Genomic DNA, 25,876 nt, shown 5'->3' on the forward strand with positions numbered 1-25,876 from the left:
CTTTTTTACAGCTGCATAGTATTCCATGGTATAGTGTACCACTGCTTTTCTATCCACTCATCTACTGATGGGCACTTGGGCTGTTCCAGATCTTAGCTATTTTAAATTGTGCTGCTATGAACATAGGGATGCTTACCATTCTTTCTGATGGTATTTTGGGTTTCTTAGGATATATTCCTAGAAGTGGGATCACTTGGTCAAATGCAGTTCTATATTTAATCTTTTGAGGAAACTCCATACTGTTTTCCGTAGTGGTTGTACCATAATCTGCATTCCCACCTGCAGTGCACGAGGGTTCCCTTTTCTCCACATCCTCACCAGCACTTGTCATTTGTTGATTTGCTGATAGTACCATTCTGGCAGATGCGAGATGACACCTCATTGTCGTTTTAATTTGCATCTCTCTGATGCTCAGTGACTTTGAGCATTTTTTTCATATGTTCCTTGGCCATCTGTATGTCCACTTTGGAGAAGTGTCTAGTCCATTTTTAAATTAGATTATTTGTCTTCCTTTTGTTAAGTTGCTTGAGTTCTTTATATATTTCAGATATTAACCCTTTATCAGATGTATCATTGCCAAATATATTCTCCCACACAGTGGGCTCCCTTTTCATTGTGTTGATGGTCCTTAGGTCCTTTTGTCATATGTGAGCATCATAGGAAGCATTTACACAAACTTATATGGTGTAGCCTATGTGGATGTAAGAACAGCCAACTCTGTCGAAAATTCTTACAAGAGTTTATTTGAGCCAAAATGGACAACTGAACTGGGAAGCAAGATCTCAAATGCTCTGGAGAATGACAGTTTTGCAGTTTCTTTTATACTTTTGTAATGAAGGAGGGAAGAAGGAAAGGAAGATTACATGAAGGTAGGAGGAAGTGAGAGGAGATATCTCTGTTTGCATTGCAGGATCTCAAGATTTGAGGACGGTTGTTTCCCAGGGATAAAAAAAAAAGAGGCCCAAGATTCAACCTAGATGAGCAAGACAACAGACTTTGCTTAAGGCAAAGATAAGCCTTTTGGTAAAGAAGTTACATGCCTGTGCTGCGACTACCCACCATGACCTGCTCAGTTAGGAATTTATGATCTCGTCTCTCTATGAGGTTATTCCATAGAACTCCCCTATCACCATTGGTTTTGTTTTTGGTTTTGTTTTTGTCCACAAGAGCTATGAAGCTCTTTTTTTTTTCCTTTTTAAAGGAATCAACGTTTTCAAGTGAATGTGTTGTGACTCACTTTATGCTCTTAATGGCTTTTTTAGATGCCTCCTTAGGTGGGATGGGGAGGTCACAGGGCCACTATCCCCTTTGAAATTCCTACACAGACTGTGAACAGAAATATTCCCACACAGAGATAAAACAGTAAGTGTTTTAGCATCTGAAACATTATCAAATGTTCATTCACCACGAGGATAATCCCTTCACCTAACTGAAAGGAGAAAGTCACAAGCGGGTGTGGGTCTTTGGAGCAGAGTTTAGGAGCCTCAGTGACCTCGGGGAAAACAAGCAGTCTGCTCGGCCAGTTTCATAGGGTGCAACCCAGATAAGTCTGGTGACCTGTCGCTATCAAGGTGAAACAGCAACTCAAGGCTTATTGCCTTATAAATTATCAAGATGGCACTCTGAAACAAATGATTGTTGGCCACACCATAAATAAACATGCTAATAAAGCCATGGTGTTATGCCCAGATTTCAGGATCCCCAAAAGACCACCAGGGAGCCAGCCGAGTCCGATGCAAAAGCAAAAAAGTCTTTATTCGAGCTAGCTTGAGCTCCCCGTCCACCACACTCGCCGAGGCAGCGGCAGGAGGCAGAGAGAGCTTTGAGGGTAGAGGGGTTTTATAGGGGGGTTGGAGTAAGGGAAGGAGAGAGGACTGTGGGCCCTGCCGATTGGCCAGGCGCAAGTCGGTGTCTTGTTACACAGGATGTGGTCCTATCTGTGGCGCGCACTTCCCTTGATTATCATTGGTTAGTTTAAAGAAATCCTAGGTGTGGCTAGCAGAAGCTTGGGCTTCCGGGAAGAAGCTCCTTGCTGAGCCTATGGCTGCTGCCGAAAAATGGAGGATTCGGGGCAATCTGAAGGGCATAGCCCTCGCCCTTTCAGTGGCAGTGGTTTTATCAGCAGTGTACAAAAGTATATGCCCTGCACCCCTCCCCCACGCACCCACTTTTTCCTTTTCTATTCTTGAGGCTCAAGTTGTCTAGACATTCAGTAGTTTCAGTACAGATTCTATTTCCAAAAGCCCCCACTGGCTCCTGTGAAGAGAATGGGCATAACTCCTGATCTGGTTGGAAATTATTGATTCAAATGTGTGGATGGGGCCAGGGAGGGTAGCGAAGGAGGAGTGAGGGGTGGAGAAGCACATTCTGTGTGGAAAGAGACAAAGGAGAGAGAGAAAGAGAGAGATATTCCAGGAGAATGGAGAGCTGGGTTAAGGGGTTTGGGAAAATGCAGAGAGAAAAGGAGGGGGCAACAGAGGAGAGGATGAGGAAAGAGTGACCATGACATTGAAGGGACAAGAAAGAGAAAGGGGTCGAGAAATGAACAAATAGACCAAGTGGGAAGACAGAGAAACTAGCAATTACAAAAACTTGGGATAAAAACCAACTCATCCTCAACTGTTCTGCCTTGTCCTTGTGAGTGAAACTGAAATAGGAAGAGGCCCTTTATTTTCTTAGGAAGAGAACACAGTCCGGAGGTGGGAGAGGAATGGGACAAAATTTTCCTAACAAAGAAAGAAAAAATTGTAGCCTCTCAAACTGCCCTCACCCCATAATGGATGAACCGTTTACACACAGTCCCTGACCTCCAGCCAGAGAGAGACCCAGGACAAAGGCCTGGTCCCTGGAAAAAAACGAGGGCTGGGGAGTGAGTCCACAGCATTAGGAGGGAGGCAGGCAGGGTTGTTTGTTGTTGTTTAACACATTTGTTTGGTTTCTTTATTGAGATATAATTGACATATAACATTATATTGGTTTCAGGTGTACAATGGAATGATTTAATACTAGTATGTATAGTGAAACTGAAACTGGACAACCAATGGGTCTGGGCTTCCTGTCACTACTTGGGCCAATTCAGCAGAGACAGGGTTGAATTATACTAGTATATGAGCGTTTATTCCAATAATGTGGGCAGTATGGGAGAGCAGCAGGGCATCCACAAAAATCTGCTCTGCATCCGCCTATAGACCAGCTGCTTATGCAGGGTAGGACAAGGATTACATGGGGAAGCAGGCTGTGCAGGCTGAGGTGGGACTCCATTGTTTGGGCAACAAGGTTGTTAATCTTTCCATGATAATAGGCAGTTCTTGAATGAGAATGGACCGCATTCCAAGGTTGACTCCCAGGTCCCCGGGGGGCACACAACTCCCAGCCAGGTTAGAATGTCCTTTCTTTAACCAGAACAAGGCCTGGGTAACAGAACATGATTAATATTTTCCATTACCGTAGCTAGTCCCCAATATTCTATTTTTGCCCGTAACAAAATGAACACCACAAGTCCAGTTAACCTCCATCACCAAAACATAGTTACAAGAAATTTTTTTCTTGTGATGGAGACTTTTATGATTTACTCTCTTAGCAACGTTCAAATATGCAATACAGCATGTCAAACTCAAAGGCTAACACGGGCCAAATAAACAAAGTTTAAGTTTATGTGGGCCGCAAAAAAAACAAAAGCTTCAATTTTCATAGAAACGTAGGTTTATTTTGATAGAGACATGCTGAATACAAAGGGCTGAAATAAATGAGCAATCCTTAACATAAAATAATAGAACATTATAATAAAAATTACTATTTTTTCTTGAACATTAACTTACCAGACACTGAATAACTGCATCAATTAACACGCGTAATGCAAATAAAACTATTTTTTTTGTTCTCCGAAAGCAAAATATTTCCTGTTGTGCACACCAAACAAGTCAGTTCAAGACTAATGACGTGACAATCGGCTGCTAAAATATTCACTGCTGGTATTAGTGGAGAGAAATGGTGTGCTTGTGCTTAAGGCTCATAAGGGAAATGAATGCAACGTGATTATAGTGATCAGTCATTAGGGAACGTTGTAGTTCATTATTAAAAATTATGTATAACAGGGTATTGCAAAAATTAAGTTATGAAATTTTTATTAAAACATTTCTTTCTTTTTTTTTTTTAAATATATTTTATTGATTTTTTTTTTTTTTTACAGAGAGGAAGGGAGAGAGATAGAGAGTTAGAAACATCGATGAGAGAGAAACATCGATCAGCTGTCTCCTGCACATCTCCCACTGGGGATGTGCCCACAACCCAGGTACATGCCCTTGACCGGAATCGAACCCGGGACCTTTCAGTCCGCAGGCCGACGCTCTATCCACTGAGCCAAACCGGCTTCGGCAAAACATTTCTTACATACCGTTATATTGGCTGGGCCGCAAAAATATTTGTACTGTATATTACATCCCCATGACTTTATTTTTATTTTATAACTGGAAGTTTGTACCTTTTGACCCCCTTCATCAATTTCATACACCCCCGTCCCCCACCCTTTTCCCCCAACAATTCTACCAATCAGTCTCTGTATCTGTGAGCTTGTTTTTTGTTGTTATTTTTTTTAAGTTTATTAATTTTTAGAAAGAGAGGAAGGTAGAAGAGAGAAACATCGATGTGAGAGCACAATGTGGATCAGGGATCGAGCCAGCAACCCAGGCACGTGCCCTAACATGAATTGAACCAGCAACCTTGTGGTGCATTCGAGGATGCCCAATCAACTGAGCTATACTTGTTTTTATCTTTTTTATAATAGTCACCTGACAGATGTGAGGTGATAACTCATTGCGGTTCTAATTTACATTTCACTTATAATTAGTGATGTTAAGCGTCTTTTCATGTACCTGTTGGCCATCTGTATGTCTTCTTCAGAAAAATATCTATTCAGATCCTCTGCCCATTTTATATATATATATATATATATATATATATATATATATATATATATATATATTCTTTATTTCAGAGAGGAAGGGAGAAGAAGAGAGATAGAACAACAATGAGAATCATTGATTAGCTGCCTCCTGCAAGCTCCCTACTGAGGATCCAGCCCACAAACCAGGCATGTACCCTGACTGGAAACGGAACCGTGACCTCTTGGTTCATAGATTGACACTCAACCACTGAGCCACACAGGCAGGGCCCTGCCCATTTTTTTCTTTTTAATCCTCATCTGAGGATATTTTTCATTGATTTTTAGAGAGAGTGAAGGGAGAGGGAAAAACAGAGAGAAATATCGATGTGAGAGAAACACATCCATTGGTTGTCTCCTGCACATGTCCTGACCAGGGCCTGGGCCGGGAAGGAGCCTGTAACTGATGTACGTGCCCTTAACCGGAATTGAACCCGGGACCCTTTGGTCCACAGGCCGATGCTCTATCCACTGAGCCAAATCAGCTAAGGCCCATTTTTAAATTAAACTGTTTTGTTTTGCTATTGAGTTTTATGAGTTCTTTGTATATTTTGGATATTAATTCCTTATCAGATATGTGACTTGCAAATATTTTCTTCCATTCCCTAGGCTGCCTTTTCATTTTGTTGATGATTTTCTTTACTGTGCAGAAGCTCTGTAGTTTGATATAGTCTTACCTGTTTATTTTTGCTTTTGTTGCCTTGACTTTTGGAGTCTGTTCCAAAAAAACCACTGTCCAGACACTAAGACTGGTGTCAAGGAACTTACTGTCTCTGTTTCTTGTAGGAGTTTTATGGTTTTAGGTCTTACATCTAAGTCTTTAACCCATTTTGGTTTAATTTTGTGTATGGCATAAGATAGTCTAGTTTTATTATTTTGCGTGTCCAGTTTCCCCAATGCCATTTACTGAAGGAACTGTCCTTTCCCCATTGTATATTCTTGGTTCCTGTGCTGTAAACTTATTTCTAGGCCCTCTTCTGTTCCATCAATGTGTTTATGCCAATACTCTACCGTTTTGATTATTATAGCTATTTAATATAGTTTATAATCAGGAGTATGATGCCTCCAGCTTTGTTCTTTTTCTCAAGATTGCTTTGGCTATGCTGGGTCTTTTGTGGGTCCATATAAATTTTAGATTGTTAGTTATATTTCTTTGGAAAATGCCGTTGGAATATTGATAGGGATTGCACTGAATCTGTTGATTACTTTGGTAGGATGGACATTTTAACAATATTCTTCCAATTGTTAACACATTCGAACCTGTAAAGAATTTTTGTCAGTTTATTTGAGCCAAACTGTCGACAATTGCCAGGAGGCAGAATCTCAAGGGACTGGGATAATTCTCCAGAGAATGGCGGGTTTTCATCTATTTTTATACATTGCAATCAAAGGAGGAGACTTAGGTGGGTTACATGAAATCCATTGGTGATAGATTAGGGAGGAGGGAGAAAGCAAAAGGGGGGGGGGGGACCTCTGGGATTGGATAAAAAGTAAAATGATAAACACATTACTTAGGTGGGTACAGGATAGTTAATAGTCAACAATTAACAAGGTAACAATAACAATGAAGGAATTTGTGGTATCTGTCCTGGCGCCCAGACATTTGCTTGTGCCTTGAGGGGTCTGGAAAAAGGGAAGTTACAAGTCACCGAGACATTTCAATGATATGTTATCGTAGATGCAAAAAGACAATAAGTGCAGTTAAGGTAAAGGTTGATCTTGACAGGGAAGATACCGGCCTAGGAGGTGACTACCCACCATAACTGCTTTTAATTAAAGTTTAATTTCAGACCATCCTTTGTGGCTACTTTAGGTCTTTGAGTTTGCAAGACTGCCATGCAGGCCTTCCCTGAGCTTGTCAGGTTAGCATGTGGCCCCTTTCATCCACACAATCGATCAGCACAGAATATCTTTCCATTTATTTGTGTCTTTTATTGATTAATTGATTGCTTGATTAAATCTTCATTGTTGAAAGTATTACATAGGTCCTCCTTTATCCCCCATGAACCTCTTCTAGCCCATTCCTGTCCGCCCCGCCCCCCCTTCTATTTATTTTCATCAATATCTTACAGCCTTTCACATCCTTGGTTAAATTAATTCCTAGGTGTTTTATTCTTTTTATGCAATTGTGAGTGATATTGTCTTCTTAATTCCTCTTCCTGATATCCCATTAGTAGTATATCCCATTATTTTTGTATATTGATTTTGTATCCTATAACTTTACTGAATCTGTTGATTAGCTCTAACAGTTTTTCATTTGAGTCTTTAGTAGGGTTTTCTACACATAATATCATGTGATCTACAAATAGTGACAGTTTTACTTCTTACTTTCCAATTTGGATGCCTTTTATTTCTTTTTCTTGCATAATTGCTCTGGCTATGACTTCCATTGGGTGTGTGTTTTTGACAAATATGTTTGTGACCGTCATTCACTTCTTCATTGCACAAATGTTTAATGAGTGTCTATTATGTAACAGTCCTGGGGGAATATGTCATTGAACAATCCAGACTCCCCACCCACAAGCTGTCATTTTAATGTTGTAGAGTATATTAGAGATATATAGTATATTTGAGAAAATTTAGTGCTGGGAGGAAAATAGGGCTAGCAAGGAGGATAAGGAGGGCAAGTGTGTGTGTGTGTGTGTGTGTGGAGGTGTGTGTGTGCAACTTTAAGTAGGCCTGGGAGTATCAAAGCGGTTTTTCCCCTAGAGTTGCAGTGTGTGTAGCCAGGGAAGGGGTAAGGGAGGGGTCTTGCACAGCGCTGTCCAGGCTGCTCCTCCCCCCACCTAACCAAACCCCTCCCCCAAGGGTCTCACAACAGAGCACCTGAGAATGGGGCCAAATGGAGAAGCCACGCCTTTGTGGCTGGGTTCGTTCCTGATATCCTGATTCTTGGCAGTTTCTCCGGTTCCTTTCTGATCCACTTTTCGCAGGCTTATAATTAATAGTAAGGTGAGGCAAAAACTGAATTACAGGGAAAATAACAGGAGTCACAACTTCCTGACCCCCGTCATTAGGTCCACACTCATTTTCTTTAATACCCCAGTACTAGGAGGAAGTGCGGGTCCCAGACACCCCTATCGCTCAGGCATTGGGCACCGGGGAACTCAACGAGCCGCGAAGCGCACCTCGTGTGACTCCCGCTGCGGCGGGGCGGGGCGGGCGCGGGGGCGGGGCGGGATCGGGGCGGAGCCTAGTCGGCCCCGCCCCCGGGGCCTGGCGCGGGCGGGAGGTGAGCGCTGGGCGCTGATTAAAGCGGCGCGCAGAGGCGGGCGCAGCGCACACGGCTGTGGCGCGCGTAGGGCAGCCCACGTGTCTCCCAAAGTCGGGCCCTGAGTTTTCTCCCAGCTTCTCTCACCGCCGCGATCTGGGGCGCTCCCTCGGCCCCCTTGGTGTGCGCCCACCCCGGCCCGCGCGAGCAGGACCCCCCGCACAATCCCCCGCGCTCCGTGGGCCAACTTGGAGAAGCTACTTTGTCCCGGGAGCCGCGCGGGGGGTTCGGGGCACTGCGCATGCGGAGCTCCAAATTCAAACAGCTGTTTCCAGAGGCTGGAGGGCGGGTGGACCGGGAGCCACTGGGGCTAGGAGACGCGTTGGCCCGGAGGTGGCCGCTCGGGAGCCATGGTGGACCGGGGCCCTCTGCTCACCTCGGCCATCATCTTTTACTTGGCCATCGGGGCGGCGATCTTCGAGGTGCTGGAGGAGCCGCACTGGAAGGAGGCTAAGAAAAAGTACTACACGGAGAAGCTGCATCTGCTCACCAAGTTCCCGTGCCTGGGCCAGGAGGGCCTGGACGAGATCTTGCAGGTGAGGCGCCGCGTTGCCCCTACGAGCACCTGACGCTGGCTCGAGCTCTGGGAGTGTGGCGTGGGCGCCCCTCGCAGCTTTGGGTGACCCTCGCCCCAGTGGGTTGTCCTGGGGGGAGACAGGAGGGGTGTTCCCTGGATGTGGTTGCCGGGATCTTTCGTTCATCCGTGGACACAGGAGTCACCTTGGGACCCAGTTTGTGCAGAGAATTTAGGGTTGACCTCCGGGTGAACCGGGCCCCGCGGTGGCTCGCTGTGGATGTGCGGGTCCCTCCCTCCTTGGAGGGGGGCTGTGGGGCGGAGGAAGGCGTTTATCTTTGCTTGGAGACGCTCCCGGAGTGCGGGAGCCCAGCCGGTTGTCACCCGCCCAGCGTCTGCACCTCCCATCTCCGGGGCCAGCGCCGCTCCCGCACGACTGTTTTCGGAAATGGGAGCCGCGCGGAGTTGCTGGAGGGTCCCCAGGTCCAGCCTGAGCAAGACCCCTTCCCCCCGTAGGGCGAGGGGCCGGGTGAGGGGTCTGCCCGGCTGCGCCGCGGGGCCGGCCGGTGGCTGGAATGCTGCAGACGCGCTCGGGCTTCCGGGAGAGCTTATCTCGCCGTCTCGCCTGTCGGGAAGGCTGACTCCCCGGGCTCGCGGATAAACTTTGTGAAAGTAGTGGGCCGAGCAAAAGAACCAGACCCGGAGTCCATGGGGGGCCGGGAGGAGAGGCTGTGCCGAATGGGGGGTGGTGAGGAGTGTTTCCCGCGCCGGTTGGCATTGGGAGTTTCTTCTGGTTCATATGCCCCATGAGGGCATTGACCTCGCTGGGCTAAACCGGCCCTTGGCCAGGGCTCGAGGCCCAATACTCAGTTTCCTGAAGACCCTTGGCCTTACCTGTCCAGCGGTGACCTGCACGGATGGCATCCTGCAGGGGATGACCCGGACCTGAGTGGGAGCCGTGGAGCAGGGGTAGTGGATGGAAGATGTTACCTTTCTCCTGGGGTGAAAGATACCATAAAGGAGGTTGGACCAGGAGCAACATTCAATCTACAGCACCCCCCACCCCCACCCCACCCCATGCTTTGTGCCTGTCTGGTTGTCTCATTCTTCTGGCCTCAGTTTCCCTGTATGTAAAATGGGAACAAACCCGTCGTCATCCATCTTTCCTGCCCTGAACTGTTGGAAGGTTGAAAGCGTTGGAAAACACGAAGCCATCTGCTTGTGGCTCCCTTTTTGTCCCCAAATCCGTAGACATTCGAAGATGAGCATGTCGGTGCCTGCTGGCAGCCAGACCGACTAGCAGACTGGGGACCACTGCAAGGGGGAGGCTGAGTCAGCAGGTTGGGTGTGTGTTTTCAGTGGGGAAATTTCCCGGGGTGGGGGCTGGTGGGAGGTGAGGTTGGAGGACGGTGAGCCTCAGGAGGTAGCTGGTACTAGCGGGCGTCCCGGGGCCATGCGGGTTCCTTTGCCTGGGTGTTTGCCCTGGGTGCGTGGGTTGGGGAAGGGTCACTTTATAATTTCCCTTGAGGAAACAATTCTACTGTTGTTTAGTTTCTTCCAGGGCTTTGTTTAGAGGGGAAGAAGGCAGGCGAGTATGATGATAAAGAATCGAGCTGCCCTCGAAGTTTCCTTCTTCGCCGCTCCTCCACCAACCACTGCAGGAAGGAAAGAATTCAAGGCTGAATGTGGGAAAATAAACTTCAAAACACGAGGAGAAGGGAAAAGAGGGGGGTCGGGGTGAGGCAGCCGGGTGCAGCTGGTGGTAGGAGCTTTGGAGTGTCGACAGCTTTCTTAAGGTGTTTGAGCAAACAATATGTTTCTTAATTTGATGTCCTGTTAGCCACCCCCCCACACCCCCAAGAAAGCAGCAGGTAACTTAGAAAAAGGATTTGGGCGTCAGGCCAGTGTGATTTGGAGATAATTACGGATAGCCGTCCCCATCTGCAGCCAAAAAACTCTCAAACTATCTCCAACTGGGCGAGTCTCCTCCCTTCGTAGGAAAAATCCAAGAAATGAAAACCAGTGGAAGCATTTTGTTAGCGTTACTTTTTTCGTTTCCAGAAGTCTGCCAGGCTCGGCTTTCTGATGCGACTTGGGGCATTGCCCTCGGCCTCAGGAAATTGGTTGAAGGAAAAATGAAAACTCCTAAATCTTTCCAAAAGGGGTTGTTGGGGCATTTTCCACCTGAGGTTCTGAATCACCTTTGTAATTCTAAGGAAGCCCTGGCTAGGAATTCCTGGGGTGGGGGCAGGCTCCTGGGAGGGGTGGAGGGAAGCGTGTGGGGGCAGTGCCGCCTGGGTTGGGGTTTTTCCTCACATTGGAAACTGTGCTTTCAAATCCGTGAGAAAGGGAGCTGACACACCTTTCTCTAGATCTTTGGAAATAGTCCCCGAGTTGTCAGGTGCTTCCTTCCTGTTCAGGCTGTGGTTGAACGGAGGCGGAGGTGGACTTGCAGATGCTCTCCATCCCCCCCCAGCCTTGGGCCACGTGGCCGCCCTCCTTCCTGCTTCAGAGCCATCTTGACCCTCTGCTGTGACGCTTGCTGCACCAGGCATCGGGCGAACTCTGTCCCCCAGCCTTTCCCTAAATTGCAGAGGTTCCCACGAGGGGAATGAGCACAGACTGAGCCCCTGGTGCACATTGAGGGTAGCATCAGCATTTGATGAGAGGGCACAGTCTGGTTTTGCCATCTGGCTTGGCCATTTACCCATCAAGCCATTTAAGTTCCTCATCTGCAACATGAGGTCTGGTAAGGGTCAAGTCAAGTAGAAGCATGCGGCCAGATGTGTGCAGATGTAACGTAGGAGAGCGAGCTCGTCGCCCCGTCACTTGCGCGGATGGAGCGCTGACCAAGGCTACTTGCCAAGTGCGTTCCCTGTACCAGGTCAGGGACTCCTTACAGCCGCCTTGCCTATTTAGATAAGGACACCTTAGCTCAGGGAAGTTAAAGTGGTTTTGGTGACACAGCAAGAAGGCACAGCCTGGGGTGGGGACCAGCTGTCTGCCTCCTGGTGCCCCCCTGCCCCCCATCTTGGGCATGTGACACCGTTGAGTGGTTGGTCTGTAAGTGAGTTTAGTAAATTGGTTCAGCTGGACTCTGGTGTGCTGGGAAATTCTATTTTCTCTTCCCCCAAGAACAGGCACCTGCGCGCAGGCTTCTCCGAGCTCTGCCTGTTCAGCTGCCTCCTCCTCCATTACTGACGGGAGCGCCAGTCCGCAGTGCCCCACACCCCACTCCCACGAAACCGCTGAGGATTGGGGTAAAGGGGGAGAATGAACCCTTCTCAGCCTTCACCTCCGGTGTACAGTGATCACAAACAGGAAGGATTTGAGGGCTCACCAACCGCCAGGGCTTCTTGAGCACTTCATGTACAGTCTTATTTTAATCTAATCCTGGTGACCACCCCCCTTTTATAGAGGAGGACAATGAGGCCAAAAAAAAAATTATATAACTTGCCCAGGATCCTAGAGTGCAAACTCAGAAAGTGTGTTGTATTCCAAAGTGCACGGGAATTAGTCAGCAAGCATTTATTAAGCACCCACTGTGTACCAGACAGTGAGTAAGGTGCTAGGAGTCCAAAGGTGAATTAAATCACTGCTTGAGCTGGAGATAAGAATGAGTAAACGCACCGCCAATTAGCGCAGAGATGTTCAGGAGGGACTCTTATAGAGGGCCCCTCGTCCAGCCTGAGGGCTCAGGGAGGGCTCCCGGAGGAGGTGACCTCAAGCCAGAGTGGGGTCTTAGAATTAGGGGGGCTTGGAAGGGGTAAGAGGGTTTGGGCTGTGGCTCTTGAGATTCCCAAGTTTCCTGGGGTATAGTAGGCCCTGCCCTCCACTGGGGCCCTCCATCCCTGACTCTGGGTTTTCCTAGATTGCTCACATAGATGCCCAGTTCCCAGAAGGCTCTTGGATTTCGCTGGCCTCCTTGCTGCTAAGCTGCAAACTGCATTATTCTATTGGGAGGTTTTCCATGTGTCCCAGACCTCTCCTTTTATTTTCTGAACCCTTCCTACTCTATCCATGCTCCAGTCTACAGTAGTGAGGCCCATTCCAATTTTGAGGTTCTGACATCCTGTGATTAACACCAACCCTCCTCCTAAAATGTGAAAAATACAGCTATGCAGTAAAATGACATCCCACCAAAATGCTCAGAATGGGGCACATTCATTGAATTTTTTTGGAGAATTGAGGGTTAACATGAAAACCTCTTTTGTGTCAAGCCTCGTTGGAAATTGTAAAAGTGCACTGGTCCACGTAAATGCCTTTGTAAGTACAGGGAGCACAATAGATCTTTTGATTGTCCAGGATCGCGGAGGCCTCCACGTCATTGGCTCACACTTGAACTCTCACCTTCTAGCACTGAGAAATGAAAAGAGGAGAAGCTGGGTTTGGGAGAGGGAATGGAAGAAAAGGGTCCCTTTTCTAAAGGCTCATTTTCTTATTAATGTTTTGCTCAAAGGCCAGGCAGCCACACACACACACAAAAAAAAATTTCTCAAATTGATAAATCTGCCTTAGTTAACTGCTTTAGTTAGAGTTTTAACAGTAAAGTGAATTTTTATTGAATCGTTTTGAGGATTTTACTAGAACCCTAAGGACCATGGTAATAGAGACTCATTGAGGGTAGAAATTAGCAAGTGTTGAAATGTTTGCGTGGGGGTGGGGACTTCCTATAGAAGGGGTCCCAGGGAGGTGATGACTGTGGTTTCTAAGTGTTTTCCTGGGGTTTTGCCATATTTATAGTCTGTCGTTTAAAAGAAACAGAATCTTCCAGTTTTGAATGCTGTGCTTGGCTGGCTCTGACCTCGGGCTTTCATCTTGAACTTGGCTGTTTGCTGTCTGATTGGGCTCAGCCTCTGAACTCTACGTGTGTGTGTGTGTGTGTGTGTGTGTTGGGGGGGGAGGGTACGGGGGATATAGGGAGCAGGAAAGTACAAGGCAAGGCTTTGGGGAGCAGCAGAGGAGCTATGCTCCGGAGAACGGTACTCCCAAGAAGGTCTTTGTACCAATTGGGCTGTTCGATCTGAGTGGTTTTACAGGAGCCGACTGGGCGATGCAGAGGCCAGGGAGGTGGGTGACTAGAGGGAAACACTCGGCTGTCTCCGTGAGCATCCCCATGGATCAGCCCAGCACGGTGGCCTTGGCCTGCAGCCACAGGGCAGAGAGGTACGGGTCCGGGAAGGAAGCTCTCTGGGCTAGCCTAGGAATTTGAACTCGCCAAGTTTTTGCAATCAAGTCAGGGAGTGAACAGCATTTCAGAAAGTTCTTCACAGCCCTTTGTGACTTGAAAGGAGTGGAATATTCTACCGTGACCTAACGGTATTTCTGTGGGTTGATCCTTCGCCCCATGAGTGTGATGATAAGGACGTTTTCTCCCTTTCTCTGTGATGTGACTGAGTGTGGTTTTTCTACCAAAGCCCGCGGAGCTCACAGCCCTCCCCCCAGGAGCCCGGCATGCTCCCTCACACCCCAGTTTTCAGTTAGGGAGCCACTCCCTCCCCTGAGCAACCTTGGGAGGTCCAGGTGTGAGTCCCCCTCCCTGCCAAAGACACCCCCACTTGATGACCTTCCCTGACTCTGCCTAAGTGGCACTTTTATGTCCAAGTGAGGCAGTTAATCCACTCCCCAAACTTCAGAGGCCTGGGCAGCGTTAGGGATGACAGAGGAGCCCCTCGCTGCCAGCTGTCACTTCTGTGTGTGCTGAAGCCTCAGAAACCAGACGGGGCTTTAGCCACAGGAGCTCAGTGTGGCGGGGAGAGAAGCCGGGCTGTGGTGGTGAAAGGAGGGAAATGCGGTCCTGGTGCTGAGTGATGGGTTGCAGATGGTTGAGTCTGGAGAGACCGAGGCGGGTCAGAGGGCCTCGGAGGATTGGGTTTCTGTTTCCTGAGGCCTGTAGAACCCCTTGGCCTACTGGGGACCTGGCCCTGAAAGAAACATAACCCGTGCCCCCAGGGACCCCCCCACTCAGGCAACCCCCCCATCTAGAGAAAGGAAGGTCAGGAGCTGTTACCTGAAGGACACTGGTAAGTGTCCCAGAGGCTCCAAGTGTGTACCATTGAGTTACTTTCTGCTCTGGAACATAGAGGGAGGGGGACACGAGCCGTGTGAGGAGCAGCCCCTGTGAGCATTCTGCTGCAGTCCCTGCTGTGTGCTAGGCACACTGTGGGTCTGGTGGTATTGCTCTGCCAGGAAACTGGGAGCCAGGGAATTTGGGCCAGCTACAGGCCGAGAGTCCCAGGGCCTGCTGACGGCAGAGCCTCAGGGCCTGACCACAAGTGGAGGTAGAGGCAGGAGGTTGGAGTGGTGGAGTGGGGGTGGGCGGTGGTGATGCCAGATAACAGTTCTCGAGCACGGGCTTGGCCACAGGCTCTGTGAACTATAGCCCTCTGCAGCAGGCACTCTTACTGGCCCGTCCTCCCCGGAAGAGCAACAGCATGGACCATCGAGGGTCCGTGACTTGCCCGAGTCCATACAGCTGAGAAGTGGAAGCACCGGGATTTGAACCCAGAGCCCACAGGGAGGCCACAATGAAGGCGGGAAATGCAAGGTTTGTGTGGTGTCCTCAGAGCCATGGGACGACTTGCAGGAGGCTTCCTCAGCTGTGTGCCTCCAGCCAGTCACCTCCTGGTCTTTGAAAAGGGATAATGGTGCGGGAGCTCCCCCGTGCCTGCAGAAGCCGTGGGGACACCAAGACAGAGTGCTGGGCGCATGCGGCAGGTTCCTGGCCGCATTTCAGCCGCTGTTCTGTGCCCTGGCTCCCTGCGGGGTCCCCTTCCTCACATGCTTCAGGCCCCATCACTGAGCTTAAGCTGCAGATGGAGGCACAGATGAGAAAATGCAGATCCCTCCGTTTTCCATTTTCTGCAAATTCACCCACAGCCCTCCCCTCAGAAGAGGTCACGGTCACCACCTCACGCTGTGTCAGGCTCCCTTCCTCTCCTTCAGCAGGCCCTGCTCCCTGCTCTGGGGCGAAGAGGCTTCTCAGCACAGTCCTGGCTTGTCCTGGGCCTTGTTTAAACCTTTTCCCTCCTGGACGATTCCTGGGTCCAGATGGCCTCATGGGTGACCTCCCTGGAGAGTGGTCATGTGGGACCTGGGGTCAAAGTTGTACCCTCCTTGGGGTCAGATGCCACCTACCTCCCCTCTTGGGGCCCTTGGTAGCGAGGGCTCTTGGATTGGCTTTGAGATGTATATTCAATTTTTCCTATCCTCTATCTAAACAGTTTGGTTTCCTCCCTAAATATCTAGGGAAGATTGTGTATTTGTGGCTGTTGTCACCTCCCATGACCCACTGTAATCTTGCAGCAGCTGCTTCCCTGGCCCCCCTTTTTTTTCGGGGGGTTGGGGGGGCCTTGCCCCAACGGTTGAGGGAGAAGCCCTTTGTCTGAGTGGATGGGACTTGGGGCCGGGGCTGAGACCTGTATCTGAACCACTGTTTGGGGAATCGTTTTTATTCTCCCTCCTGGTTTGTGCTGTGTGGCCCTGGTCAGATTTCACCTCTCTGCACTCCTTTCTTCCAGTACATTCGCCCATCCACTCAGGAAGGCTCAGAGTGCCTGCTACCTTAGCCCCAGCTGGACCATAGGGGCCTATGTGTCTGGGGCCACAGCTCCCCACCCTTGGCCCTGTGATCCCAGGCCCAGCCCACGAGACATGCTCAGTATGTGTGTGGGTTTTAGTCAACCACTGACTTGCTCAGAACATGTCTGTTGGGCTTGGGTGCCCCGTGTTGTGCTTGGCTCTGAGCAGGACACCAAGAGCCATACGCGGACCGTTGGGTTGAAGTCCAGTCAGAAGGGCCCAGCCTCTAGCAAGATGAGGCAGTTACCTGGGTAAATGGAGCCAGCCCAGACTCTGGGCCTGGTCTCCCAGGCTCTGAACCCTGGAGGGGAGAGGAGAGGGCCGGGCCATTATCCAGGTTTATTCCCCCTTCCACGCCCTCCCCCCTTTTAGGCTTCTTAGACAGTAAGGCCAGGCTCTCAGGTCACCTTGAGCATATCGCCGCTGAAACACCCTCTCAGGTCACCTTGAGCATATCGCTACCGGAACACCCTCTCAGGTCACCTTGATCATATCGCCGCCGGAACACCCTTGGGCGTGAAGATAGACAGTGCCTGCAAAGCTCACTCACTCCGTCACCTTTCCCAGTTAACCTCTACCACCAGTTTATCATTTTATCTTCTCCTATTTGATGGAACAAAACTGCTCTCCCTGGTTTGTTTCTCCCCAGGGATCCCCTGCTTGCGCCCACTATCCCTTTCTTCATGAACTTGCCCTAAACTCCGCTCCCCTGGGATGAGGGAGTGTGCTCAGCAGGTCTGTCCTCACAGGGCTGGGTGCTGGAGGGGAGCCATGCTTCCTGCTTCCAAGGAACTTGAGACAGCAAATAATCAGGTCCTCCGTTCGGCAGGCGTTTACGTCACGCGTGGGCCACGCATGCGTACTATGTGCCCAGACCTACTTGAGACCTGTTGCAAAGAAAGTTTCGTCCCTGCCTTCGGGGAAGGTCTTCAGAGAACGGACTGTGCAAACCAAGAGGGCAGGTGGTGTGCTGTGGTGGGGGGGACAATGCCCTGCTGCCCCGCTCCTTCCTTGTGGAAACTTGTTTGATCTTCAGAGCCTTCTGAGGAGGAGCAGGCGGGAGGCTGGGCTGTTTGCATGGAGGAGGGAGTGGCCCTAGCTGATACCTCCTTTGGCGTGACTGGAGCCTGCGTTGGGCCTTTTCTGTCTCATGGCTCACAAGGCACCCTCCACAGCTCACCCAGGAGGCTGGCCCAGGGAGGGAGCAGGAGCTGCCTGCACAGACACAGGCTCCCCTCCTTACTGTGGGCTCTGCGGACCCTGCTTCCAAGGTACCTTCCTGTGACCTCTGTGTGCCTGCCTCTGAGGTCTGGCAGGGAAATGCCATTCCATTTGCCAGATGGAAAAACCAAGGTGAGGAGCTGGGGACAGACTGTCTCAAACCAAGCTCCGGGCCAACTTGCTCCATGTGTCCAGGGCCAGAGCCCTTCTTCACGGAGCTGTTTGTCACTCCACCTCTGATCCCCTTTTAAATGGCCCTTAAGTCAAAACCGTGGTGGTTTGGGGTGCAGGACCATACACCAAACTGGTCTGCCTGATGTCTTAACCTGCCAGGTACACCCCTTCCTGTCGTCGTGGTTGCCCGCTTCCCCACCCGCCATGAGTGTTTCTGGGATAAGAGGCAGAATTTGAAGCTGTGAACTGTGGACTCAGGAAGGAGCCTGCTTTTCGGCGCCATCCAGAGCCCGGGACAGAAATGATACGATGCCTCCCCGGGGAGTTGCCCATCACAGGACCCTGCTCCCCACGCATCTGCACCCAAGAAGCTGTTGGCTGGTTTCTCGGGTCCTTGGAGGCTGGCATGGCAGATGGCGGAGGACGGTCAGGCTCTGGGCACCTCTCCTGGCAGCGAATCAAAATGTGAGGCTGGAGGGGGCTTCGAGGTTATCTAACTGGTCTGCCTTTACAGCCCTGGAGCCAAGGCCCAGACCTTGTGAGGTTACGTAACGTTACATAACTTACTCAAGGTTGTCTTGCTCACCAGGGCCAGGGGAAGCACAATAAAAGAGTCATTAGAGCTAAGTGGGCAATTAGTGCCAGCTGCTTGTAAGCCGTGGCCACAAGACGTAGGTAAAAGGTGATCGCCACACCTAATAGATCCTCCGGTCACTGCCACGGCAGTCAGGGCTCCTCGGTGTCAGACCCAGAAGCCCCTGTGGTTTCTCCCTGGGACTAAGGGCCGACGTTCTGCAGTGGCCCAGGTGATCCGACTCCGCTGCTCCTGTGCTCTCGCCTCTCCCTGATCCTACCCTCGATCCCAGCAGCCTCCGTACAGACAGGAGGCCAGCTGATGTGGGCAGAGGGCTCTGTGTCCACTGATACCATATGTGACTTGTGTGTGTGTGGTTTGGGGGGGGCGGGACAAAGGGAGGGATGACATTCACACACAGGAGGAACGTTAGCTGGAACTTAGTGGCGGAAAGGCTGCGCGGGCCATCGCCCCATCCCATCGACTCCCCAGCCGTGGTGAGACAGGTGCTGTGGGGAACCACAGCTCGTTCCTGGCCTGAACCCAGGCTTTCCGAGCCCACAGCGCTGCAGACTTGCCTCATTTTAGACTTCGAGTGTCCTAAGTACTTGCCAGTCCTACTGCTCTTGCTCAGCTGCCAGCCATGCTTGGGGCTGTTTTCTGCCTGGGCCCGTTAGCTCCCAGCACCCCTGCAGTGCTCTGCACTCAGCTTTGCAGGTTCTGACCTCAGTGACCACATATACGTTTGTTTGCCAATTCCAGTGTGAAAAGTTTTAAAGCGGGAAGGCCTGGGTGACGTAAGTGGGCTCCACAGCTCAGAGTTGGGGCTATCAACTCTGCTGGCCCTCCGTGCGCCCCCCACCCCCACCCCACCCCACCCCACCCCACCCCTTCATCCTTGCAGACCTAGTAGGCCTTGGCCCTTTCCTGCAGGATTGTGAATCAGGGGACCCAGAGACCCAAGTCCTCAAGGAAAATCAAGGGGCTGGAGGGGGAGGCACAGTTGCCTCTTAGCTGTGGGGCTCCTGTCTGCGCTCCACATGAGCTGTCACCTCCCCTAGCAGCCAAGCCCACACTGGTGGCGTGTCCTCACCTTTGACTTCTCCAGGGCTCACCCCCAGCAGGACCCTGTCTGCACCTTGGGTGGGAATAGCCCTAGCCTGGCCTCTATCCCAGGGCGTAAGCGCCGTCCAGTTTCTGCCTCCGAGGCTGGGACAGGCTGCTGATTTTGCAGCATGCTGAGGGCCCCGGGCGGGGCCTGGGTGGACTGAACGTTTATTTTGGCTTGGGCGCCCTTGGTGTCTAGTGCGAGTGTCTTGTTCCTCCCATGCCCTGGATGCAGGGTGGCACCTGTTCACAGACCCTCTGCAGGAGAAAGAACATCAGCTCCTGTCTTTCCCATCGCTCCTGTTCAAATAAAACCCTCGCCTCCCGGGTCGTGGAATGCATCCTGACAGTGTTAGCTTTGGAAGGGTGCCCTTCCCCTCTCGGCGTCCGGGCCCCCTTTGGCGCGGAGTGGCGGGTGTCAGGACCGCCTCTCGCCCTGGGATAAGTGCTGCCTGGGCTGAGTGGGGCTAGCTGCGCAGGAGTGTCTTGTCAGCAACCCCCGGGGAGCAGGAAAAGGGAGGGTGTCCTGATTATCGGCGTTTCAACACCCACCTCTCTCATCCCCCACACGCTGGCAGAGGCCAGAGATCTACTCACCGGTGGCCCGGTGGGGGACTAGAAGACAGAGCAGGGGCCTTGGCTCCGCTGCCTTGCTGTGTGACGAGGCCAGGTCACTGCCCCTCTCTGAGCCCAGGACTTGCTGACTAAGCCACTCAGACACTTCCTGAGCGCCAGCTGTATGCCCGGTGCTGTTTTAAGGGTCTTGGGAATTGGGAGAAGGATTAGATATTCTCCCTGTCTTGATGTTGGGGTGAGGCCAAGCACTGTAGGCTAAGGACTATTAAGTGGGTGTGACGTGTTGTGGTGGGGGCGTCTCAGGTGCTCCGAGGTGGAAAGTTGCTGTCAGGGAAGAGTCTCCTGACCCCTGGGCCTGGGGGTTGCCTTCCTTTGAGCCCTGTCATTCTCTGGGCACCTCTCCCAGCTGCACTGGGCTTTTGCCTTGTATGCACCCCCCACCGCATCCCACAAGGCCTGTGACTTGTGCCCCATTGGATTCCAAATCTAGCACCGCTGTAGGGGGTAATTAGTAATGAACATTCTGAACCTCGACTCCTGTACTCATCCTCCCCGGGGGATCCTGCAGGGCCAGATTCTGCCCTCACCCAGCAGGCACCCTGGGACTGACCCCTCCCACCCACCCCCGCCCACCACGTGTGTGCGCGTTGCCCTCTTCCCTGGACACTCTGTTCTCCTTTGAGACAGGTCCATAGGTTGCCTGCGAAGTGTATCTCCCTGGTGTGCATCTGTCCAGATCTGTGCAGACTCTAGACCCAGGGCAGAATCCACGGGGCGGTGAGGGGTGCTGGGCAGGGCAACTCTGGAGTCAGCAGGGGCACTTTTGGGTCCTGCTTCAGAAGGCTCCTGTGTTCGCCAAGTGAGCTGGGAACTCTGAGCTCACAGATCTCTGTTTGGGCTCACCCTCGATTTTCAGAATTCCCCGTCTCCTTCCACCTGCGCTGGGGCCGTGTGTATCTCTTAAACTTTCCCCTCCCCCAAGCCAGGTTCCCATCCGTGCACACACGCCTCCGCACCCCTGCCCGCTCCTCCGCACACAGTTTCATCCTTGCTTATCTATCCACTGACTTGTGGGCTCTGGCCTGTGGAGTGGGAGACCTTCGGACAGCCTGTAACAGGGCTTCGTGGTGCCCGCGCTGCCCAGGCCTGGGCTGGGGGCAGCTTCCTGGTCCTGCCTGGTGTTTCTCAGTGGGTCTGTCCGAGCCATGAGCCAGGCTTGAAGTTGCACAGAAACAGGCCTGGTGTGAGGGCGGCAGGGCGGCTCAGAGTCGAGTGCGGTTCTCCTCACACTGAGTCAGAGCCGATGGGAAAACAAGCTGGGTTGCAGGCGGGTTATCGATGCCTTTTCTTTCTCTGCCTCCCCAGTTTGCTGTAATGCTGTTGTAGTGCTTTTAAAACAAATCGAATTTTCTTAAAGGGTAAGCTAATGCTTATGTCGTCAGCTCCCGCTACACTGGCTATTTTTAAAGTATGAGGTACACGAAGCACAGATAAAAATTTTTTTTGGTGTGGTTTTGTTTTAAGTTGATTTTAGAGAGAGAAAGAGAAGAGAGAGGGGTGGGGAAGGGAGAAAGAGAGATATTGATTTGTTGTCCCACTTATTTATGCATTCATTGGGTGATTCTTGTATGTGCCCTGACTGGGGATCGAACCTGAAACCTTGGCGTATTGGGCGATGCTTTAACCAACTGAGCTACCCGGCCAGGGCTAAACAGGGTCTTAGCAGAACACACCTCAAGAACTGGTGTCACTTCTGTAACCACTGCACAGTCTATTGTTGTTATTTTTAAATGTAACTGTCGGTGCAGTGACTTTCTGGGCAGCAATGCTGTTGAGCTCTGTGAGGGGAAGGGTCTAAGACTGGGGAGCCCTGTGGGCCTTTGGCCTGTAGGCCAGGAGGTGTGAGGTGGGGCACACGAATTGACAGTCACCAGGAAGAGCGTGTGGTTCCTCAGCAGAGGCCTGGCAGAACCGGGGGGCCCCTGCATGGAGGGGATCCTCCAGGGGCCCATGAACAGTATTATCCTGGCCTCTGTGTGCACCAAGCTCTGCCAAGCCCTGTTGGGGGATGGCGGGGGGGGGGGGGGGGGGGGGGGGCGGGGAGCGGCACAAGAAAATCTTGCCCTGCCTTTCGGATGAACAAAAACATAAGCACAGGCAAGATTTGGGATGGCCCGGGACCGTGCAAGAGCTCGAGGCGGACCTCAGCCCACAGCATGGGCAAACCTGAGGGCCAGGGGAAGCAGACCCACCGAGGGGAGGATGGGGTAGGGACCACCCACTCGTCACTGGTTAACTTTATTATCACATGAGATGACTGTGATGGCTATTAAATTTTAAATTAAAAATCCATACAATTAAAGTTTAGACCTTGAGTCACACCGGCCACATTTTAAGGCTCAGCAGCCACATGGGACTGCTCAGGTGCAGGGCATACCGCCAGCTGCGCTCCAATGGACAGCGCCGGGGCGTTGATGGGAATTTGTTGTGGTTTCTAATGGCGCTCTGGCTTCTCCTGGGTGGGAGAGGGAGACCTGGCCAGCAGCCTGGGAGTGGGGAGGGTGTGCTGAGACCCCACGGGGGTGGGGGGTCCCCCTGTCCCACCCACCAGGAACTTGCCGTCTTTCCCAGGTGAGCACACCCACCCGTTCGGTTCACAGACGCCCCGTCTGTCCCATCAGACTCAGATGAGAGTGTGTTTAGTAGGAGAGTCATTCCTGGTGTCCCACACCCAGCATCACTGGCCGTCCTTGGCCCCGTTGGAGGTGGGGCCAGGCTGTAGAAATCGAATCCCTTTTCACGATCTCCAACTTGAAACTCGGGGTCTCCGTTCCTTCTATTTGCCTCTCAGCCACCAGCCTGCATGACGTGGGCGCCAGTCCCCAGTGCTTGGGAGGAAAGCCTTTTCCTAGGGCCCAGGGTCACAGGTCAGGTGACTCTGCTGGCCGCCTGGGCGCGTCTTCCCTTTGGGATGAGAACTATGTATGTTATCTTCCTGCCACAAATCTGAAAGAACGGGAGAAGGGGGTGACTGATGAAACGACAGGGCTTTCCTGAGTTACCTCCGGGGCCCACGTCGGGGGCCTGGCCAGGAAGGTGGAAGATGTGGGGATGAGGATAGAGAGTGGGGTGGGCAGTCCTTCAGCTCAGGCAGAGCATCTGACCGGGAGATGGCGCCAGTCTCGTTCATCCATGGTTTTTGAGCCTCAGTTTCCCCATTTGCGGGAACTGCTTTGTGCTCCTTTGCTTGGATTTGAAAGGGGCACAAAGTGAGTCCTTGGCACCATCCTGGCCTCACCGCTGGCTTGCCTGCTGCTTTCTCACACTGTCCTCTGCGCGCGGAACTCCTGTCTGCCCGCCTGCATTTTGTTAGACTAGGTAGGAGGACCTAGTCACTAGGAGGTGCTCCAGACGGGCCTCTGTCTTAAAGTCCCTTGTTTGACCCACAGCGTCAGGACACATGGTGCTCAGCGAAAAGTTCACGAGCAAGTCCACCCGACTCTGAGCTGTGTAGTGCAGGGAAAGGTTGCCCACCACTCCGGTCCCCTCTCTCTTTGGGTTAAATTTAGTTGGGTGGGTCGTCTGTGCGTAGGTTGGGGCCTGGCCAGAGGTGGCATTTGCAGAAGGCAGGCACTTTTGCCCCCCTCCCAGGGTGGCACGGAGGGTCACCGGAACCCTTGTTGCCTTCTTTCTGGGGGTGACACCTGGGGGAGAGGCAGGCTGTGTCCTGGACCCCCGCTGCTAGGTCCCCTGTTTAGCCCTCAGCAGCCCACAGACCTGCTTCTGCAGCCTGGAGGATAAATCGTCCTGGACGAGCCTGAGAAGGGGCCACCCCACCTGCCACTCAGTGTTTCTTGGGAAACTGAGCTCCCCAGGGGGCAGGGGGCAGCCACAGGAGGAGCGGGCCTCGAGCTCCCGCCTTGGAAATCCCGCCTTCGTGCAGGAGAGAGAATGTGTGTGGAAGGCGCCGTCCCGGCCTCTGCCTCCTGCCCTGCGCAGTGTGGCTGTCTCAGAGTAAGACTCTCCTGCTGCTTCGCTGAGAGTTTCCACTTCCTGTCACCCTGGCCTGTCCCTGGTCCTGGGCCCCAGGTTGGGGGCAGGAAGTTTTTCCGACCCCCACACACCCCTCGCCGCCATCCAGCCCCCCTGTGCTGGGAGGCCCGCTGTACTTTTCCATGCCTTCAGCACAAAACGGCTCTGTTTCTTCACCCCAGGCACGTCCCTGCCCTGGCGGCGGGCGTGGGGGTAGGCGGGGGGCTGTCTCGCAGCACACTGGCTGCATCGATCAGGCTCCTTCTTTCCCACCCTGTTTGGGGGTCCTTTTTGTGTCTCATCCCTGTGATCTCCATCCAAATGGGGCCTCGGTGGCCGAGCCCCTGTGCAGCTGCCGCCGTGTGAGGTCTGTGTCTGGCAGCCGGGGTGCGGGGAGGCTGCACTTAGGGCGAAACTCCCCCTGCATCCGGACCCGGGATTTCGGTCGTGGGGCATCGTGGTCTTGGCGCCTGTCTCTAATCGTGATCCAGTGGGATTGGATCTGGAATTCGGGGGCTACTGAGGCAGAAGGCGCCCTGGCTCACAAAGAGTGCCACCCATCCCCAATGCCCGCGCCAGTTTGCCAGTAGTTTCTTGTACATTTTATTCCAGAGAGGATGGAGGCCAGCTGCTGTCTGCCTCCAGCTGCAGACTGAACCAAGGGAACGGGCTGCAGCTGAGGGACTTGGGTGGGAGTCGGACAACAAGGAACGGTTTGGTGACAGGTGGTGGCCCCCAGGAGGACCCTGTGGGTGGGGGCTTTGTGGAGAGGGGTGGGGGTGGAATCAGGCTTGAAGGCCATGGGCCAGCTTTTGGGGTAGGACAGGGTGGTTTGTAATGAACTCAGGGGGGTTACTTCATAGGAGCAGAGAGATTGGATGTCATCTCCCCCCCCCCCCCCCCCCCCCCCCCGCTGCAGGATTAACACCACTGCTCAGTACCCACTGGGCTTTTTATCTTTTTAATCAGTGAAGAGGTTTACAGTTTAACCATCGGCTCATCCTAAACAACTTATAATAAATGGGTAGGTTTAATAATTCCTAATTAACAGAACTCCCGCCTTCAAGGATGGGCCATTTACTTACTCCCTGGAGCCGCCAGCCGCAGGGAAGGGAGAGGAAAGTCGGCAGGGACAGGGGCAGAGGCCCAGGGTGGGGAGCGTTTGCCTGCGGTTTGAGGTCCTTTGTGGTGTCAGCCACAGCCTTTCTCTCAGGGATATGGGTGTTACAGGGAAGGAACGGGTGTGGCAGGGGTCGGTCAGGTTTCCTCCCATGGAGGCGAAAGTTGGGGTGTTGGGGGGAGTCTTGTTCTCAGACCTCCTGCAGGGGCCCCAGAAACAAGGCTGGCTGGCAGAGCTCCACGGAGCAGAGCATCCTTCTCCACTGCTGGGGAGCAGGAAAGCAGGGGCATGCTTGGGAAGAAGACCTGTGTCCCTAACCTCCCTCCCAGGGCCCCAGCCTTCCTACCCGCCCGCCTGCTTCCTCTGATGGTTCCAAAGTCTGCCGTGCAGCTGACTCAGCGGGGCTGGGGTTACAGGGCTGGGGTGGCTGGTGGCTTTGGCCTGGTGGACAGGTGCAGTGGGGTGAGGTAGGGTAAAGGCACCGAGGCAGAGAAAGAAGCACAAAGCCAACTTGGGCTGCCGTGCCTGCCAAGACCGCCCACCCTACCCCGGGGAGCCAGGACCCAAGTTAAACACCACACCGCACCCCCTTTTGTGCCCCGAAAGGAGTGACTGTGGAAGGCACACATCTTGGAGACTCGTTTATTTGGCAAATACCGAGCACGCACTAGAGCCAGGTTCTGTTCTGGGAACAGGGAGGAGGGACGTCCGCCTTCAGCGCTCACTGTCTATTTGTGGGAGATATAGGCCAGATAGCAGTACCCACT

At 52.2% G+C, this 25,876-nt stretch overlaps 1 protein-coding gene across 1 annotated transcript in view; it reads left to right on the top strand.

The window, feature by feature from the left end:
* The first annotated feature begins 8,240 nt into the window (after positions 1-8,240).
* Positions 8,241-25,876, top strand: part of KCNK5 (potassium two pore domain channel subfamily K member 5) — a 35,592-nt gene continuing 17,956 nt past the window's right edge. The window contains exon 1 of the mRNA XM_070418642.1: positions 8,241-8,746. Coding sequence (XP_070274743.1) covers positions 8,561-8,746 — 186 coding nt within the window. The 5' untranslated portion in view covers positions 8,241-8,560. The remainder of the gene's footprint in view (positions 8,747-25,876) is intronic.

Source organism: Myotis yumanensis, unplaced genomic scaffold (genome assembly GCF_028538775.1).
Source record: "Myotis yumanensis isolate MYYU_CA2020_CCGP unplaced genomic scaffold, mMyoYum1.0.hap1 SCAF_6, whole genome shotgun sequence".
Lineage (NCBI taxonomy): Eukaryota > Metazoa > Chordata > Mammalia > Chiroptera > Vespertilionidae > Myotis > Myotis yumanensis.